Source organism: Ovis canadensis, chromosome 11, assembly GCF_042477335.2.
Source record: "Ovis canadensis isolate MfBH-ARS-UI-01 breed Bighorn chromosome 11, ARS-UI_OviCan_v2, whole genome shotgun sequence".
NCBI classification, from domain to species: Eukaryota; Metazoa; Chordata; class Mammalia; order Artiodactyla; family Bovidae; genus Ovis; species Ovis canadensis.
Genome location: NC_091255.1, coordinates 60371290 through 60389415, shown reverse-complemented (window position 1 = coordinate 60389415; position 18126 = coordinate 60371290). Strand labels below are relative to the sequence as shown.

Genomic DNA, 18126 nt, shown 5'->3' with positions numbered 1-18126 from the left:
GCTACTGTGTGGTATGGCTTAAGCATTTTTGAGACAGACCTAGAGCCACATCTGAGATGACTAGTGAACTCTTACAAGGCTCAGGACCCCAACCTGAGATCCTCTCCAGCATGCTGAGGCCTCTGGATATACCACTGGTGGTACCTCCCAAAGTCCCGGGGCAAGGGGATGCTCAGGGTTTAGTGGGGAGGCAGGTAGAGGATGACTCCTCCCCAGAGATTTCCCTGCCCCTCATTCCTCAGGGCCCTACCCAGCTCACAGGAAACGAAGCTCAGTGACGGGCAGGTCCTGACACCTCTGGTGGGTTCAACACCATGGTTATGCATTTTCCTTTTTCCCTGGGACCAGGTCAGGAAGCACCTATGGGAGTGTTTGACAAAGAAAATGGCACCATTTCTGGAAACCAGTGGGGACCCCCTGCCTGAAGGCTGCCCAGTGAAGAGTAAATTGAGAATGGGCATGATTGTCCTTTTGTTAGTGGAAAAATTCGACTTCCTCTTACTGGAAAAAGACCTGGTCTCACTCTGTCACCTCCTTCACTCAGATGCCAGATCATCAGATGCCTTTTGCAGGGACCTGAAACACATCTTTGAACCATCTCAGAGGTAGTGTGTGTGTGTGTAATGATTTCCTAGCTCTCTAATGGTTTTTATCTGATTATAAAAATAAGAGCTTGCCATAGAATGGATGAAAACATACAAGAAAAAAATGACCTGTAATTTTACCACTCACTATTGTCATTTCAGTGTTTATCAGTCTAGCCTTTTTCTAGTCTATGTACTGTTTTTCATTTTATTACATATTCTATTGAATACTTGCTTTTGAGAGGGTTTGAGGTGTATCATGGACTTCCCCTGTGGTGCAGTGGTAAAGAATCTGCCTGCTAATGCAGGAGACATGGGTTTGATCCCTGGGTCTGGAAGATCCCTTGGAGGAAGGCATGGAAGCCCACTCCAGTATTCTTGCAATTTATACGGTAGCAAAGAGTTGGACATAAATGAAGCGCCTGAGCATGCAAGCATGCAAGGTGTATCATGTCTTAGCCCTGTGGGCCTGTGTTTGGGGGGATGGGTCATAATAAGACAATGAAGCTGGACTCAAAGATGTTTGTGGAAGCACTGTGGCCTCAGCTACTGTTGTTCCCAGTTTAGGAGCCACTGCCGTGCCCATTGCACAGGGCTGGGAGCACTGGGAGTGTGGAGGCTGCGGCCTGTCCCGAAGGCACTTATATTTCACTGGGTGGAGACGCCTCCCCAGAACCCTCTGATGATCCCCAGGTCTTTTTTCTGCAGCTGTTTGAATTGAACTCAAGAATAATATTGGGTAGCCTTCTCTGAGTAGCCAGTCTTAACGGACACTTGCTTCCTGGTTTTACAAATTTTAAACATCCAGTTAAATCCTGTTCAGAATTTAATAAAATTTTGAAAGAGAAGAGAAATGCTGGCAAACGTACATGTGTTTGTAAGGAACATGGCATGTGTTATTCACAGGCTCCCCACTTACATGTAAGAAGTTGCTTTCTATTTAGATTTACTGTTGCTAGATGACTTGTGTTCAAGCCCCAGCTCTACACCAGGGACCTTCTGCAGATCACAAGCCTCTCTGAACCTCTGTTTCTCCCACTGTCATGGAGAATGGAAGGATGCCCTTGGGAGTTTGCTCTGGGGCTGCAAGAGGGCCTGTTCAGTACCTGACACTTTTGTTGGGTGCCCAGTGAGCCCTGAGGTTTCTCCCTGGTCAGATACCCAGAGTGCTCTCCTGCTCTGTGTGAGGAGCTGTCCCTTCCCTAATGGATGTCAGACCCCCAGGTGGGCCTCACATTGGCCATCCTGGACTCACGTCCATTTCTGTTCCCTTTCTAGCTGGCGAGCGTCCTTGGTAAACCTGTGCCAAATGTGCATGGACAAAAAGGTTGACTCTTGGGTGTGTGCCCTGCCTGTGCTGCACCACTGCATGGACCTGTCCCCGCCAGCCCAGGGCTCAGTCATGCAGCCTGAGGACACCTGGGCAGCCCTTGAAGGCATCTCCTTCTCAGAGTTTCGGGAAACAAGACCAGATCAGTAAGTTTTGGACCTGCACTTGTGTATGTAAATTTTAGAATAATAACTGTGCTTCCAAGATCTCCAGTGGACTTCCAGTGTCTACTTACCTCTCCTTCTAGTGATGGAAGTAATATATTGCTTCCTTTAAAATTACTTCTTTAAAAAGTTTTAAACATGCAAGAAATGGAAAACTACAAAAATGGCCTGCAACCACAGAGATAATCATACACTTTGGCCTGTGTATTTGCAGGGTTGTGTCCAAATGTGGATATGTGGGTGCTTATATGTTTAAAAATAAACCGCAAAAGATAGATTATTTATTTTTCTTAGTTTTATTGAGATATAATTGAGGTACAGCACTGTTGAAGAAGTACAGCATAATATTTGACTTACATCATGAAATGATGACCAGTGATAAGTTTAGTGAACATCTATCGTCCATAGGTGCAAAATTAAAGAAACAGAAAAAAAATATTTCCTTTTTGATGAGAACTCTTTGGATTTACTCTCCTAACAACTTCTATGTATAATCCACTGTACTGTTAATTATATTTATCATGTTATACATTACGTCACTAGCACTTATCTATGTCTGGAAATCTGTGCCTTTTGTCTGGTTTTGTCCAATTGTCCCCTACTCCCTGCCTCTATAATAGATCATTTATCCTGTTCTATTCTGTTTTCCAACTTTCTTTTTTCACTTAACAGTGTATTATATCAATTGTATGAATGATTTTATTTTTGCCAGTAAATACACACCTATTGTAATGACTGCTTAGTGTTGCAAATTTTATTTTGCTAGTTCTCTGTTCCTGGACACTTGGATTGTTTCTGCACATTCGCTTTGTAAGCATGTTTTGATGCACTTCTTTTTAATTTTCTGTGTCCAGTTATTTCCTCAAGATAAATTCCTGAAAGTGGAATTGAAAAAGATCAGTGGCTTTGCACTCTGTAGGTACATAGTGAAGTACCATTTTGAGGTAAGCAAAGACTTTTTAGAGATGACACAGAAATCACAGTCTGTAAAAGGAAAATGGTAAATCAAATTTAAGTACACAAACTAAATATAAAATACAAATTCAGTCAAAAATTAATATTGGCAGTTATTGCAAAGCACAGATAACATCCCCCATTTACTTTGTCTTTTGTCAAAGAAACTATTCCAAGTCTCACCTGCTCTCCCCAATCCAATAGGATCTAGCCTATAGGATTTTAGAGATTGAAACAGTGAGCAAGCTAAATTAAATTATTGCTTCCTCACTATTATTGAAATTTTTTGAAATTAAAGCCAAATTAAGATTATTTATAAAATTATATATACTTCAAATGACTTTCAAGGGTCATTTATCTTGGAGACCAACTGTCTAGAAAAAATTTAGCTGGAGAATGACAAACATTAACACTGGTCTAAAATATTGTGTCTTTCAGGCAAAAGTGGCCTTTAGTATGTAGTGAAGCTTTATCCACGTGTTTCTTGTAACTTCTGTCAGTTCTGTGGCACTCTGCTGTACAGTATTTTCTTTCACATTGTCATCTTTTTGGGTGTCCAGACAGTGTTATAGAACAGAATGATTTAAAGACCTTCCCTGAACTGGGTTCATGTAGAATCCAGGGCATCATGCATCAACATGCTTAGTTCTTAAATTGTTATACCAAAAATAGAAAATGGCATCGAAAGTTAAACCAAGAGCTTTTGCCATATCCAGCAATCCTACTTGTGGGTGTATTTCCCAAGGAAATGAAATAAATATCTCAAAGAGATATCTGCAGCCTATGTTCATTGCGGCATCATTCACAATAGCCAAGATGTGGAAACAACCTAAGCGTCTGTCAGTAAATGAATGGATAAAGAAGAACTGGTGTGTATGTGTGTATACATATATATGATGTATATATTTACACACCATATATATGTATACATGATGAAATATTATTCAGCCAGGAAAGCAAGGGAATCCTGCCACTTGCAAAACATGGATAGACCTTGAGGGCATTATGCTAAGTGGGATAAGGCAGATAAAGGCAAATACTATAGATACAATATCACATATGTGAAATCTGAAAAAAAGTGAAACTCACAAGAGCAGAGAGTTGAATGGTGATTAACAGGGCTGGGAGATAAGGAAAAGTGATGATGTTTGTCAAACAGTACAAACTTCAGTATTCTGAGGACAAATTAATTCTGGAGAGCTAATGTACCACACAGTGATTCTAGTTGATACTATATTGTTTACTTAAAAGTTGCTCACAGATAAGATCTTAAAGATTCTCATACAGAAAAGAAATGGTAACTATATGACACAATGGATGCAGGTATCAAGTATTGTTACTGTGGTAATCATTTTGCAGGATGTAAGTGTATCAAATCAACCCTAGACTTACAGTGTTATATGCCATATTTCAATAAAGCTGGAAAATACTTAATTCTTTTTTTTAAACTTTTTATTTTGTATTGGGGTCTAGCAGATTAACAGTGTGGGGATGGTTTCAGGTGAACAGTGAAGGGACTCACCCATACATATATATGTATTGAAAATGCTTAATCTTGGTGAATTTTTTTATTATTGTGGTAAAATATACATAACCTACAATTTTACATCACTGAAAAATGATGTAAATTTTACATTTAAAATTTTAATCATTTTGAGTGTATGCCACCAAAACAGTGGTGTTAAGTACATTCACTCTGTTGTGTGATCAATACCTCTATTCATCTCCAGAACCTTCCATCTTGTAAAACTGAGACTGTGTTCTCGATAATCAGTAGCCTATTCTCCCACCAACACCAGTCGCTGGTCCCCACTACTCTGCTTTCTGTCTCTATTAATCTGACTTCTCTAGGGACCTCACATAAGTGGAATCAAATTATTTGTTCTTTTGTGAGTGGCTGATTTCACTGAGCATCTTGTCCTTAGAGTTCATCCATGTTGCTGAATTCTTGATATATTATTGTTTACTTCTTATTTGACCGAGTTGTTGGCATTTCAATTATGTTTTAAATCAGAACTTTCTAAATCCCTTCTAAAAATTTTAATTAACTTTGTTTCTTTTACTGATCTCACTGCTGCTCTTTTTTTCTGTTCCAATTTTCCCTTATAAGGAAACAATTACTCGAGCTAATGGAAAAAAACATTTATTTGCTGAATGTGGATAAGTATCTATTCCGATCCTGGTTCAGTTTGCTTCCTCTGAGTAACTTGGCTCCTTACATGGAACACCTCATCAATTACCTGAGTCAGTGTCCCCTGCGTGTCCTGGACTGTCTTCTAGGGACTTGGTACCGTCTAGACGGACTTCAGGAAATCTCTCAAGAAAACCTCGAGGTTTGTTGTTCAGAATCGGCTCTTGATTCCTTGCTTAACAAAAGCAGGTCAAAAACTAATCTGTCAGAGTTTGTGATTCTCCTTTTCTGAAAACCTGACCTGGTAAAGCACTTAGATTTAAGAGAACTGGGAAGGGTCAATATTTCTTAGGGTAAGGGGTTTTTACTTGAGTTTATTCTGTTTCAGTAAACAAAATTGAATAAAACAACAGCCTTTGGATATGTGAGACTGTGCAAGTCAGGGTTAGAAGTTATCCTGCATGCTGGTCCACTTCCTAATTGCTGTTGTCCTTTCCCATTTTGGGGAGAAGATGGTTTAATTTTAAATTCTAAGTTTTAATTGTAACAGGTATAAGATTAGTACTTGAGCCCCTTAAAGCTTGTTTATATAAAGACAATTATTATGCCTTATTATGTTGGATTTTTTTGAGGGGAGGTCTGTTTTAGCAAAGATAGTGGCATCATGATTAAATCTTCCCTTTTTTCTTTTCTTCCCCACCCTAGAGTATTAAGAATACTTTTAATATGCTGTTGTACCTTCTGTATATTTATCAGGAAAAGTAAGTAGAAAAGTAAAAGGTAATCTCTCTTGTACAAGATTATCCCTTATGATTGGGTTTATGCCATATTTGCTGTCATTAATGTAAGGCCATAAATTAATATATATTCCACTTCTTTTTTCAAGGTGTTGATGTAATCATCCTACTATTTTAGAAAGGGAAAAGCATAGAAATCAGGTGCTAACATTTCAGATTATTTTCATCTAATTTTTTTCCTGTGCATTTTTGTCATTTATTTTTAAGTGATTATCATCATATTACATATTCATGCTTGTGTCCTGCATCTTATCAGCATTTACTCTTCAGATTTTTTTTGCAAGTCAGAGAAGCTGAAAATAAATACAAAGGTAGCTTTCCATAATGATCTGAAGTCATTTGCTCCTGCAAATATGTGTGAGCTCTGACACCCTGGAAGCACAGTGTACAAAATGAACAAATGTGGGAGAGAAGGTAATTTTTTAGATTCTCAGAGCACTGCCAGGGTCGCCTCACCTGAATTCTTAGAGTGTCCAGGATGGAGGTGGGAGTGTCAGATCTTCATTAACACCAAGCACCTGGGACTTCATGGACTCCATCTAATTCTGTGTATTACAGAATCACCCCAGTAATTCCTGTCTCTTGCCACCTTCTAAACCCTCCTCTGATCAGCTCCCTACCTCTCAGCTCTGGTCATGTATCAGCCAATAAACAGTTCCACTCAGAACTGAAAGAAATTTCATGCACAGGACATATGCTTCTAGCATTTCTTTCTTTTTTTCCCTCCCTGTAGCTTACTGATTCTTTTTTTAAAAAATTGTATGGTATTTGAATCTTTGGTAATATCCATCCTTAAGATTTTTTTCGAACAAAGGAATATGCTTGGAAATGGTTTAACTTGCTTTTGTTAAAACAGTTCAGACCATGGAGGCAGACCAAGAAGAGTTTTATTCCTTTTTATCTTAGTCACGATTTCAAAATTAATGGAAATGTTCTGGATGTTATCCTATATGGGATCAAGTACATGCCTTCCTTGTAGGCGTTTTAAAGGGAAGGAACTTGTCATGAATAATGGGTACTGTTTTCTAATTCCTCCTAAATTACTTCATTCATTTCTCTCAACTCTTTGTGGGTTAGGATTCTTGAAGAGCCCTTGATACAGTCCTACTTGACTGTGTGCCTGAAACTTCACGAAACTACCTGCAGAATATCAAAAGCCCACACGTTTTATGAGATGCCTGCCTTATCTGCTGAGATTGTTTGCAGAATTATTATACTTAAACCTGTAGTGGTAAGTGGAACATGTACACACAATGCCATACCCAGCAGAGCTATGGAACCTGAGGCATCCTCTATTCAAAAAGGAGACAGGCTGATTCTAGGAGTGCTGGGATGACAGAGCGGCTGATTCCGCCACCAGGTGTGTCAGCACATGCCTGATGCTGGGTTTTGTTCTGCTCATGAGGCTATTTTGGTGAACCAGGGTCTGCATGCTTGCCCTCCAGGGCTTACGTTAGAGGGAAGAATGGAGGAAGGAGGCAGTGCAGGAGTTCAAGTGTAGAGTATTAGCTGTGACTGGGTAAATTAAAGAGCCCAGCAAGTGCCCAGGACTTCAAGCAAGACTCTCCCCTCCCAAATTCATGTTCATGCCTAATCTTTCCCTCCTGAGCCTTTTTCCTGTTCACTGAAACTCAGGTACAGTAGCAAGGTCCATACACCTCAGTGCATACCTAAGAGCCTTTCCACACAAGCACCACCTCCCGCATCAAGCTGTAGGAACAATCCAGAGTTCTGTGCCCCCTCCTTCCACACCTCCCAGTGGTAAGCACTCTTCTGATTACTACCATCACAAGTTAGTTTTACCTGTCTTGGAACTCTGTCCTTTTTTATGTCTGGCTTTCACCGTTCAGCACATCTCTGAGATCCATCTGTGATGTTGCATGTGTCCACAGCTCATTTATTCCCATTGTTGTGTGGTCTTCACCCGGTTGAGTTTGAGCTTCCACAGGAAGGTGATAGATGATTTCCTATTTAGACCGACCATTTGACAAGTCAGAACTGTGATGTTAGTAATATAATTAAGTGTGTATTTTATCTTTGTTCCTTTTCGCTTTTCTTTTTAAAAAAAATACCAAAGGAACATTTAAAAATAAACATTGGTAAGATGATTGCTTTTTCCTGAAGTGGATATTATTTAAACCATCCTAGGCAGGTGCCAACTTCTCGATAAACTGTGTTCAAGAAATGTGAAATTTGTTAGTTACAGTATATGTCCCTGCAGAAATAGCTATCTTGAACGTTGGTTGGGATCTCAGATTAGTGTAACCACAGTCTGGTCCAAATTCTCTACCTGTGCCATAAAAACGAAAAGCTCTGCAAAACTGAAATTAAATAAAACCAAAGTATATGAAGAGGTTTTGAACGCTTTTGGTTATGTACCAATATAAAGGGTTGATAGGATTGACAGGATATCAAGTGGAGAAAAACAAGGAGCAAAGGCAAAAGTTCTAGGGAAGATTTTTAGGCTTGGGTTGTTCGCTTACAGCCCATCATCTGCTGGTTGCAGGGCACACCCAGATAGAGAAGAGAGGTGCCTGGCAGCAGGGATGCATAGGAGGGGGCAGTCCAGTGAGCACATAATTGCAGCACAGTGGGTTCATACTAAACTGGAATGGCCATAAGGTGCCCTGGGTGTTTCTCCCACTTGCCTGGCTGGAGATGGAGCCTAGGTCTAGGCTAGGCCAGATTGCAGATGGCATGCACACCCTGCTAAAGTTTCTGGATCATTGGAGAAGTTGCTGGCCCATTTGATGACTTTCAGTTTGGGCCAGCATGTCCCATTTTCAGCTGAGAACTGTTGCTGGCCCACACTACCCATATCCTGTGTGCTATTCTCCCAGCATAGCTGTACCCCTTCCCACACATAACCCAGCCTACCCCTCACACTCTGCCCAGAGCTCCCTGAATCTTTCAGGGGAGAACCTGCCCCCACAAACACACCCAAGACTGGATACAGCACCCTTTGTGTGTTAGTTGCTTAGTTGTGTCCGACTCTTTGCGACCCCATGGACTGTAGCCCACTAGGCTACTCTGTCCATGAAATTCTCCAGGCAAGAATACTGGAAAGGGTTGCCATTTCCTTCTCCAGGGGATCTTATTGACCCAGGGATCGAACCTGGGTCTTCTGCTTTGCAGGCAGATTCTTTACTATCTGAGCTATAGGGAAGTCCTCAGCACCCTTTATGTGCCTTTCCTATCTTGTTACTTGCCCTGTTTACTGATTGTACTGGTCTCCCACTTAGCAATCAGCTCCTTGGGCAGCCTCCTCACTATGATGTCTCTAGCCCTTGGGCCAACCATCTCTGGAAGGAGGGAGTGACACCAGCAGATCCAGTTTGGGGGGCCTTGGCACTTACACAATCTGTGGGACTCAGCCGAAGCAAAGGAGAATACACATCAGAACTGGGAGAGTCCTCTTTCTAAGTGGGGCTGATGGCTGTATCCACTTTGTGGTAAAGATGCTACTGATGAGAAAGGAGAGCAAGAAAGAGGAATCCCCATCCCTAGAGCCCTTGACCCCCGGGAAAAGGGGCTTTTCAAGGGGTGGGAATGAATGGAGAACCTCAAGGAAAGCACCAGGGTAGGGATTTGGGTTTCCTCCTGGCCCTATCATGTCACTCGGGGACAGGGTTTACACGAGCTTGGCTTTCTGAGCTGCTGGAAGCTCTGAGCCTGTGGTGCACCCTTCTCCCTTGTCTGTTAGCCTTTCTCCGCTCAGAGACCAGGAGGTATATTGGTTGGCAAGGCGGCATCACCTCTGTTATAGTTGCCTGGGGTCACTTGAGGGGGCATCCATGCCACTGCTTCTCCTACCTCGACCCCCATGCTGTCCCCCCAGAGTGAACCTGAAGCGCCGGGGAAATGAAAGTGCTGTGAATGTGCAGGCTCTGCTGTTCCATAGGTGGCGTCAGCCGCAGAGGCGGGTGGAAAAGTATCTGGATGATCCTTTGGGTCTGCCATGTGGGGTTGATTCAACTCCGTCTCTCTCTTGTGGTGACAGGATTCAGCAGGAGGGCCCGGAAATGAAACTGGAAAGAAGAATTCAGTAAAAACGGTCTTCCAGGGGACCCTCGCTGCTACAAAATCTTGGCTTCGGAAAATTTTTAAAATGAGGATGTTCTGGGCTGGTTCACCTGTCACCTTTGCTTACAGCAAGGAGATTGAGGTAAGCAAGTCCAGTGCAGGGGACACAGGGGTTTCCTCTGCGGAATGGACAGCTGCTCCCCTAACAGGACTGAGAGCATGGGCTCCCTGGCGGGTGGACTGTGGTCCCCACATCAGTGGTGAGGCGGTGGGATGGGGAGACAGAGCTTGTTGGGACATGGTGGCCAGTGGGGAAGGGCGGATTCACGTCTGATGCTGTGCTGAGGTTATGGGTCAGGTTATGATGTTGACAGTAGAAAATAAGATGAGAGCAAGGCCTCCATGAAAGGCAAACTGGGCCGAGCAGCATCTGAACATGAGGAAATGAGAAATCAGACCCAAAAGGTTGTGAGGCAGGGAGGCTTCCAGAAACTGAGATGTGGACAGAATCTGTGCTGGGGAGGAGGGGGAGGAAGGGCCTAAAGACTATTGGCTCCAGGAAAAAGTTCTAGAAAGTGCCGCGAACAAACCGAACAAGTGGCCTTCTGACTTAGGCTGTTGTCTTCCAGCGGTACTTTAATGAGATCATCATAAAATCACATCACTGAAACTGTGTATGAACAAAACCAGATAACTCTCACTACATCTCAGCCTTAATCAGACATATTACCTGTCCACACCAAGGGTAGAAGATCATTGATCTGAACGCCCAGAGCCTAGAGCATCAATATTCTGGCTCAGATGGTAAAGAATCTGCCTGCAATGTAGGAGACCTGGGTTTGATCCCTGGGTTGGGAAGATCCCCTGGAGAAGGGAATGACAACCACTCCAGTATTCTTGCCTGGAGAATTCCATAGACAGAGGAGCCTGGTGGGCTACAGTCCATGGGGCCGTAAAGAGTTGGACACGATTGAGTGACTAACCCTTCACTTCAGAGCCCAGAACTCTGACCACTCACCCTCACAGGGACAGAGTCTAAGGTTAAAACAGAGAAAACATACATAAATCTTGAACTTGATTTGGAAGTTTTGTGGTTGGCAGTGGAATGAGTGTAGCAAGTCTGAAGCTATGTTGTGTGTACTGTAAGGCTGGGCAGATGGACACAAGGGTTGCTGCTGTTGGAAGCTTGGGCTCTTTCGCATTGGAGGAGGGAACATGTGGAGCAGGGGAGGGGAAAGGAGGCCTATGGTTTGAAAAGAGCTAGAAGTGTAGTGTGAACTCATGATGTAAAAAGCAACATTTCCTAGCTCCATCCACTGAAAGGGCCTAGAGATGGTGACACCCAGGTCTGTGAGCACACCCAGCCATGGCTTCTAAATGCCATTCCCTCTAAAAAACAAAACAGAAAAACCCCTGTGCTTCTGCAAAGAACAGCAGATTCTAAAGGTGGGGCTGAAGAAGTACAAGGCCAGCCTGAAACACCTTGTATTACCATAAAGTAAAAGTACTTGAAATCAAATGGTGACATTTCACAAGCAGACAGGACCCAGGTGATATCCTAGGTTATACCCTGGAGGGCAAAAGAATGATTGTGGGAAAAAGTGGTGAAATCCAAATAAAGTTAGTGGCTTTGGTGATGATAATCTGCTGCTGCTGCTGCTAAGTCACTTCAGTCGTGTCCGACTCTGTGCAACCTCATAGACAGCAGCCCACCAGGCTCCCCCGTCCCTGGGATTCTCCAGGCAAGAACACGGGAGTGGGTTGTCATTTCCTTCTCCAATGCATGAAAGTGAAAAGTGAAAGTGAAGTCGCTCAGTCATGTCCGACTCTTCAAGACCCCATGGACTGCAGCCTACGAGGCTCCTCCATCCATGGGATTTTCCAGGCAAGAGTACTGGAGTGGGTTGCCATTGCCTTCTCTGGATGATAATCTATCAATGCTAATTTCTTGGTTTTCACAACTGTACTATGGCTTTGTAAAGTGTTAGCACTCGGGTTAATTGGGACTCTCTGTACTATCTTTGCAATATTTCTATTCATCTAAGATTATTCAGTTCAGTTCAGTTCAGTCGCTCAGCCGTGTCTGACTCTTTGCAACCCCATGAATCTCAGCATGCCAGGCCTCCCTGTCCATCATCAACTCCCAGAGTTCACTCAGACTCCCGTCCATCGAGTCAGTGATGCCATCCAACCATCTCATTCTCTGTCGTCCCCTTCTTCTCCTGCCCCCAATCCCTCCCAGCATCAGAGTCTTTTCCAATGAGTCAACTCTTTGCATGAGGTGGCCAAAGTATTGGAGTTTCAGCTTTAGCATCATTCCTTCCAAAGAAATCCCAGGGCTGATCTCCTTCAGAATGGACTGGTTGGATCTCCTTACAGTCCAAGGGACTCTCAAGAGTCTTTTCCAACACCACAGTTCAAAAGCATCAATTCTTTGGCGCTCAGCCTTCTTCACAGTCCAACTCTTACATCCATACATGACCACAGGAAAAACCATAGCCTTGACTAGACAGACCTTAGTCGGCAAAGTAATGTCTCTGCTTTTGAATATACTATTTAGGTTGGTCATAACTTTTCTTCCAAGGAGTAAGTGTCTTTTAATTTCATGGCTGCAATCACCATCTGCAGTGATTTTGGAGCCCCCCAAAATAAAGTCTGACACTGTTTCCACGGTTTCCCTGTCTATTTCCCATGAAGTGATGGGACTGGATGCCATGATCTTCGTTTTCTGAATGTTGAGCTTTAAGCCAACTTTTCCACTCTCCTCTTTTACTTTCATCAAGAGGCTTTTTAGTTCCTCTTCACTTTATGCCATAAGGGTGGCGTCATCTCTATATCTGAGGTTATTGATATTTGGTCTTGATTCCAGCTTGTGTTTCTTCCAGTCCAGCGTTTCTCATGATGTATTCTGCATATAAGTTAAATAAGCAGGGTGACAATATTCAGCCTTGACGTACTCCTTTTCCTATTTGGAACCAGCCTGTTGTTCCATGTCCAGTTCTGACTGCTGCTTCCTGAACTGCATACAGATTTCTCAAGAGGCAGGTCAGGTGGTCTGGTATTCCCATCTCTTGAAGAATTTTCCACACTTTATTGTGATCCACACAGTCAAAGGCTTTGGCATAGTCAATAAAGCAGAAATAGATGTTTTTCTGGAACTCTCTTGCTTTTTCCATGATCCAGCGGATGTTGGCAATTTGATCTCTGGTTCCTCTGCCTTTTCTAAAACCAGCTTGAACATCAGGAAGTTCACGATTCACGTATTGCTGAAGCCTGGCTTGGAGAATTTTGAGTATTACTTTACTAACATGTGAGATGAGTGCAATTGTGCAGTAGTTTGAGCATTCTTTGGCATTGCCTTTCTTTGGGACTGGAATGAAAATAGACCTTTTCCAGTCCTGTGGCCACTGCTGAGTTTTCCAAATTTGCTAGCATATTGAGTGCAGCACTTTCACAGCATCATCTTTCAGGACTTGAAACAGCTCAACTGGAATTCCATCACCTCCACTAGCTTTGTTCGTAGTGATGCTTTCTAAGGCCCACTTGACTTCACATTCCAGGATGTCTGGCTCTAAATGAGTTATCACACCATTGTGATTATCTGGGTCATGAAGATCTGTTTTGTACAGTTCTTCCATGTATTCTTGCCATCTCTTCTTAATATCTTCTGCTTCTGTTATGTCCATACCATTTCTGTCCTTTATCAAGCCCATCTTTGCATGAAATGTTCCCTTGGTGTCTCTAATTTTCTTGAAGAGATCTCTAGTCTTTCCCATTCTGTTGTTTTCCTCTATTTCTTTGCATTGATCGCTGAAGAAGGCTTTCTTATCTCTTCTTGCTATTCTTTGGAACTCTGCATTCAGATGCTTATATCTTTCCTTTTCTCCTTTGTTTTTCGCCTCTCTTCTTTTCACAGCTATTTGTAAGCCCTCCCCAGACAGCCATTTTGCTTTTTTGTATTTCTTTTCCATGGGGATGGTCTTGATCCCTGTCTCCTGTACAATGTCTTGAACCTCATTCCATAGTTCATCAGGCAGTCTATCTATCAGATCTAGGCCCTTCAGTCTATTTCTCACTCACTGTATAATCATAATGGATTCAATTTAGGTCATACCTGAGTGGTCTAGCGGTTCTCCCTGCTTTCTTCAATTTCAGTTTGAATTTGGTAATAAGGAGTTCATGATCTGAGCCACAGTCAGCTCCTGGTCTTGTTTTTGCTGACTGTATAGAGCTTCTCCATCTTTTGCTGCATAGAATATAATCAATCTGATTTTGGTTTTGACCATCTGGTGAAACCCAAGATTATTACATTAAAAGAAAAAAAAGGAAATAGAACCTAGCCTGCGGGGGCTCTTACTAGCCAAATCTGAGGCAATTTGAATATCAAAATGAGTAATGGCCAGAAGAGTATTATCATACTAGAGATTATCATATTAAGTGAAGTAAGGCGGGTGGAAAAAGGCAGATACCAAATACTATCACTTAAATGCAGAATCTAAAATACCACACAAATACCATAACCTCAGATATGCGGATGACACCACCCTTATGGCAGAAAGTGAAGAGGAACTAAAGAGCCTCTTGATGAAGTAAAAGAGGAGAATGAAAAAGCTGGCTTAAAACTCAACATTCCAAAGACTAAGATCATGGGCATCCAGTCCCATCACTTCATGGCAAATAGATGGGCAAACAATGGGAACAGTGTAGACTTTCTTTTCTTGGGCTCCAAATTCACTGCAGATGATGACTGCAGCCATGAAATTAAAAGACGCTTGCTCTTTGGGAGAAAAGCTGTGACCAACCTAGACAGCATATTAGAAAGCAGAAACATTACTTTACCGACAAAGGTCCGTATAGTTAAAGCTATGGTTTTTCTAGTAGTCATGTATGGATGTGACAGTTGGACCAGAAAGAAAGCTGAATGCCAAATAATTGATGCTTTTGAACTATGGTGTTGGAGAAGACTGTTCAGAGTCCCTTGGACAGCAAGGAGATCAAGTCAGTCAATCCTAAAGGAAATCAAACTTGAATATTCATTGAAAGCACTAATGCTGAAGCTGAAGCTTCAATACTTTGGCCACCTGATGCGATGACTCATTGGAAAAAGCCCTGATGCTGGAAACGATTGACAGCAGGAGAGGAAGGGGATGACTGAGGATGAGATGGTTGGATGGCATCACTGACTCAATGGACGTAGGTTTGGGTGGACTTCGGGAGTTGGTGATGGACAGGCATGCTGCGGTACATGGGGTCACAAAGAGTTGGACACAACTGAGTGATTGAACTGAACTGAAAATAAAATACAAATGAACTTATTTATTAAACAGAGATAAATTTACAGGCATAGAGAATAGACCTGTTGGTTACCAAAAGGGAGAGGAGGTGGGGGAAGGATAAATTAAAGAGTTTGGTATTAACAGATACAAACTATTATGTATAAAACAGATAAACAAGATCCTACTATATAGCACAAGGAACTATCTTCAGTATCCTGTCATAAACCATAATGGGAAAGCAAAAAAATGTTTTCGCTGTCATAAAGGAAGAAAGAAAAGGAGAACTCCTCTAGAAAGGAGACATGATAATGCCATGTGTCCCTCAGTTGGACCCTGGACCCAGTCAGTTGACTAGTGAACAACGGCACAATGTCGGCAGGGAGAAAGATGAGGAAGATGTCACCCTGAGTGAACGGGCCTCAGAGTGACACCTCTACTACTGTGTGTAGCAGGAGGGCCATGGGGTTGGGAATGCCTGTGCAGGACTTAGGGGCCAAGGGGCATGGCATCTGCAACTCTGGTTCAGCAGAGACAATGCCTGTTTCTAGATAGACTAAAGGGAACACAAAAGAGAAAGAGATAGAGCAACCACTTTAAATGTTGGGGAGTCTAGCTGAAGGTATGAGTGTCCCTATGCTGTTATTGCAACTTTCTCTTAAGTTTGAAATTTTTTGAAATGAAAACAATGGAGGGAAATCCTTTCTGGATGAGGAGCAGTAGTGGACCTTAGTGGTGACCTGGTCCAGTCAGGACCCTTTGTTTTATAAGGCTAAAGTGGGTTGCCCTGACTTACCAGTGATACAGCAGAGAACTGGACAAAAATGAGTCTGAACCCATGTGTCCTCAAAGCACTGTGCTCTTTGTCTCACCATAATTGTCTTCTTTCATAGAATTCCACGGTGGCATCTAGCTGTCTTACTGGCTGTCACTCACTTGTGGATTTTGCAGGTCTGGAGGCGACTGGTGGAAATAAACTTCCCCATGGAGTATGACTGGAAGGAATCCTTGCTGGGGGACATGGCAGGGAGGCTCAAACAGGTACTGAAAGGCAGGGGATGATGTTCTTTTTGGAACCAGACCACATGGACTGGCCAGTACATATGATGACTACATTTGAATGGACAGGGCATGGGGTTCAGGTGACTCTGTTTCTGATTCAGCCTTAATAGTTTGACCACAGATGGTATCCCAGAGAAGAATAAGGGCACAGTTTTTGGCCACCAGGGGAATCCTTGGCTTGTGTGAAGTTCTAATAGGCACTAACTAAGCCTATGTGCTTTTTGCTCTAAGTGGCCTGTTGGTAACAGGAGCCTTGTTAAACCCAGTGACAACTGGGGGAAAACACAAGAGTGCTCTCCATTTTTAACTGAGGCCTGTGACCCTAGAAGATTCAGCTTTTTAAAAACACATGAGAATCTTATATGTAATTGTTAAATGGGTCTTTTTAGGAAAAGAGAAGCAAGGAAGAAATCTTTTTAAAAAGTTTACCTGTGTTTTGCGGGCTTCCGTGATAGCTCAGTTGGTAAAGAATCCGCCTGCAATACAGGAGACCCCGGTTTGATTCCTGGGTCCTGAAGATCCACTGGAGAAGGGATAGGCTACCCACTGCAGTATTCTTGGGCTTCCCTTGTGGCTCAGCTGGTAAAGAATCTGCCTCCAATGCAGGAGACCTGGGTTTGATCTCTGGACTGGGAAGATCCCTTGGGAAAGGCTACTCACTGCAGTATTCCTGCCTAGAGAATTCCATGGGCTGTATAGTCCATGGGGTCGCAAAGAGTCAGACACAACTGAGCGACTCTCACTTTCAGTTTCACTTGATTTTTGCAAGCTGCTGTGCCGGATGCTTTTTCTGCTAAGTAGGTATTTTGGCCTTTTTGGTCTAATGGTTAGAAGCAGGGAGGACATGCTTCTGATGGGATGGGAAGAAGGCCACAGTAATGGGGAGCTGATACAACACTAGGAAAGTGGGAATTACTAGGGTGTTTTCATTGCACAGGGTCTGAGAGTGTCGCACCCCTAACCTTCGTCTTCCCGTCTTGCAGGAGAAGCCTCTCTCCCAGATTTCTGCCTTCTGCAACTTTAACTGGGATGCCACAAGTGCAGAAGACAGTGTGGCGAAATGCTTTGAGAAGTGTGCCATTGAAGCCGTGGGCTCGGTCTGCCAGGTGAACAACCTTTCCCACTCGGAACCGCATTTGGATGCATACTTGCTTTCTGACCTCACCAGCCAAAGGCTATTAAGCACTGCTGGATTGAGACTCTGCACCCAAGCAAAGAATGGGCTCTGGGCAAGCCCTCCCCACCCTGAAATCCAGTACTCTCTACCCATTCTGTGAAATGCTGCTCAGCTTCCTGCTGTTGTTTTGCATCATAGCAGCTCACATGTAACCTCCAGCAATCTTGCAGGCTTTTCCTAAATGCCTCATTATTATCATTGCCACTCACTTACCCTTGGTTTTATCGCTTGCTTAGCATGCAGTGAAAGACCCCAAAGGTTAACAAAGCATTATGGAAGAAAAATGTTTAGAGTTGAAAAGATTTTATCAATTCACTTAGGAAGAGAATTAAAATGTGTGTGTTGTTTGTAGGCAACTTTAAAATAATTACAGTTAATAATACCAAAGTACCAATATTAATGGTTACTTGTATTATGTATGTTTTTAATAATGTGAAATTTCCAAGAAAAATGGCACTGAGTGAGAGAAAAGGGGGGTAATTTGTGGGTTGTGTCAGTATCTGTCTGTGGCTACTTATTTCCACATCCCCAGTGTTCAGTCTTAAGGAGACAGTGGACAGGAAAATGGAAATGCCGTCTGAAAAGTTAAGTATTTTATTTACTCTTTTGGCTTTTTGAGGCATTGTAAAAC

The 18126-nt window shown here is 42.8% G+C and overlaps 1 protein-coding gene across 4 annotated transcripts in view; it reads left to right on the top strand.

Annotated features, from left to right (window-relative positions):
- Positions 1-18126, top strand: part of RNF213 (ring finger protein 213) — a 122416-nt gene that overhangs the window by 39977 nt on the left and 64313 nt on the right. For all 4 annotated transcript variants that reach the window (XM_069541971.1, XM_069541970.1, XM_069541972.1 and 1 more), the window contains 8 exons: positions 349-605; positions 1863-2060; positions 5143-5365; positions 5869-5924; positions 7038-7191; positions 9961-10125; positions 16208-16297; positions 17302-17424. In XM_069541971.1, the coding sequence (XP_069398072.1) occupies positions 349-605; positions 1863-2060; positions 5143-5365; positions 5869-5924; positions 7038-7191; positions 9961-10125; positions 16208-16297; positions 17302-17424 (1266 nt within the window). The remainder of the gene's footprint in view (positions 1-348; positions 606-1862; positions 2061-5142; positions 5366-5868; positions 5925-7037; positions 7192-9960; positions 10126-16207; positions 16298-17301; positions 17425-18126) is intronic.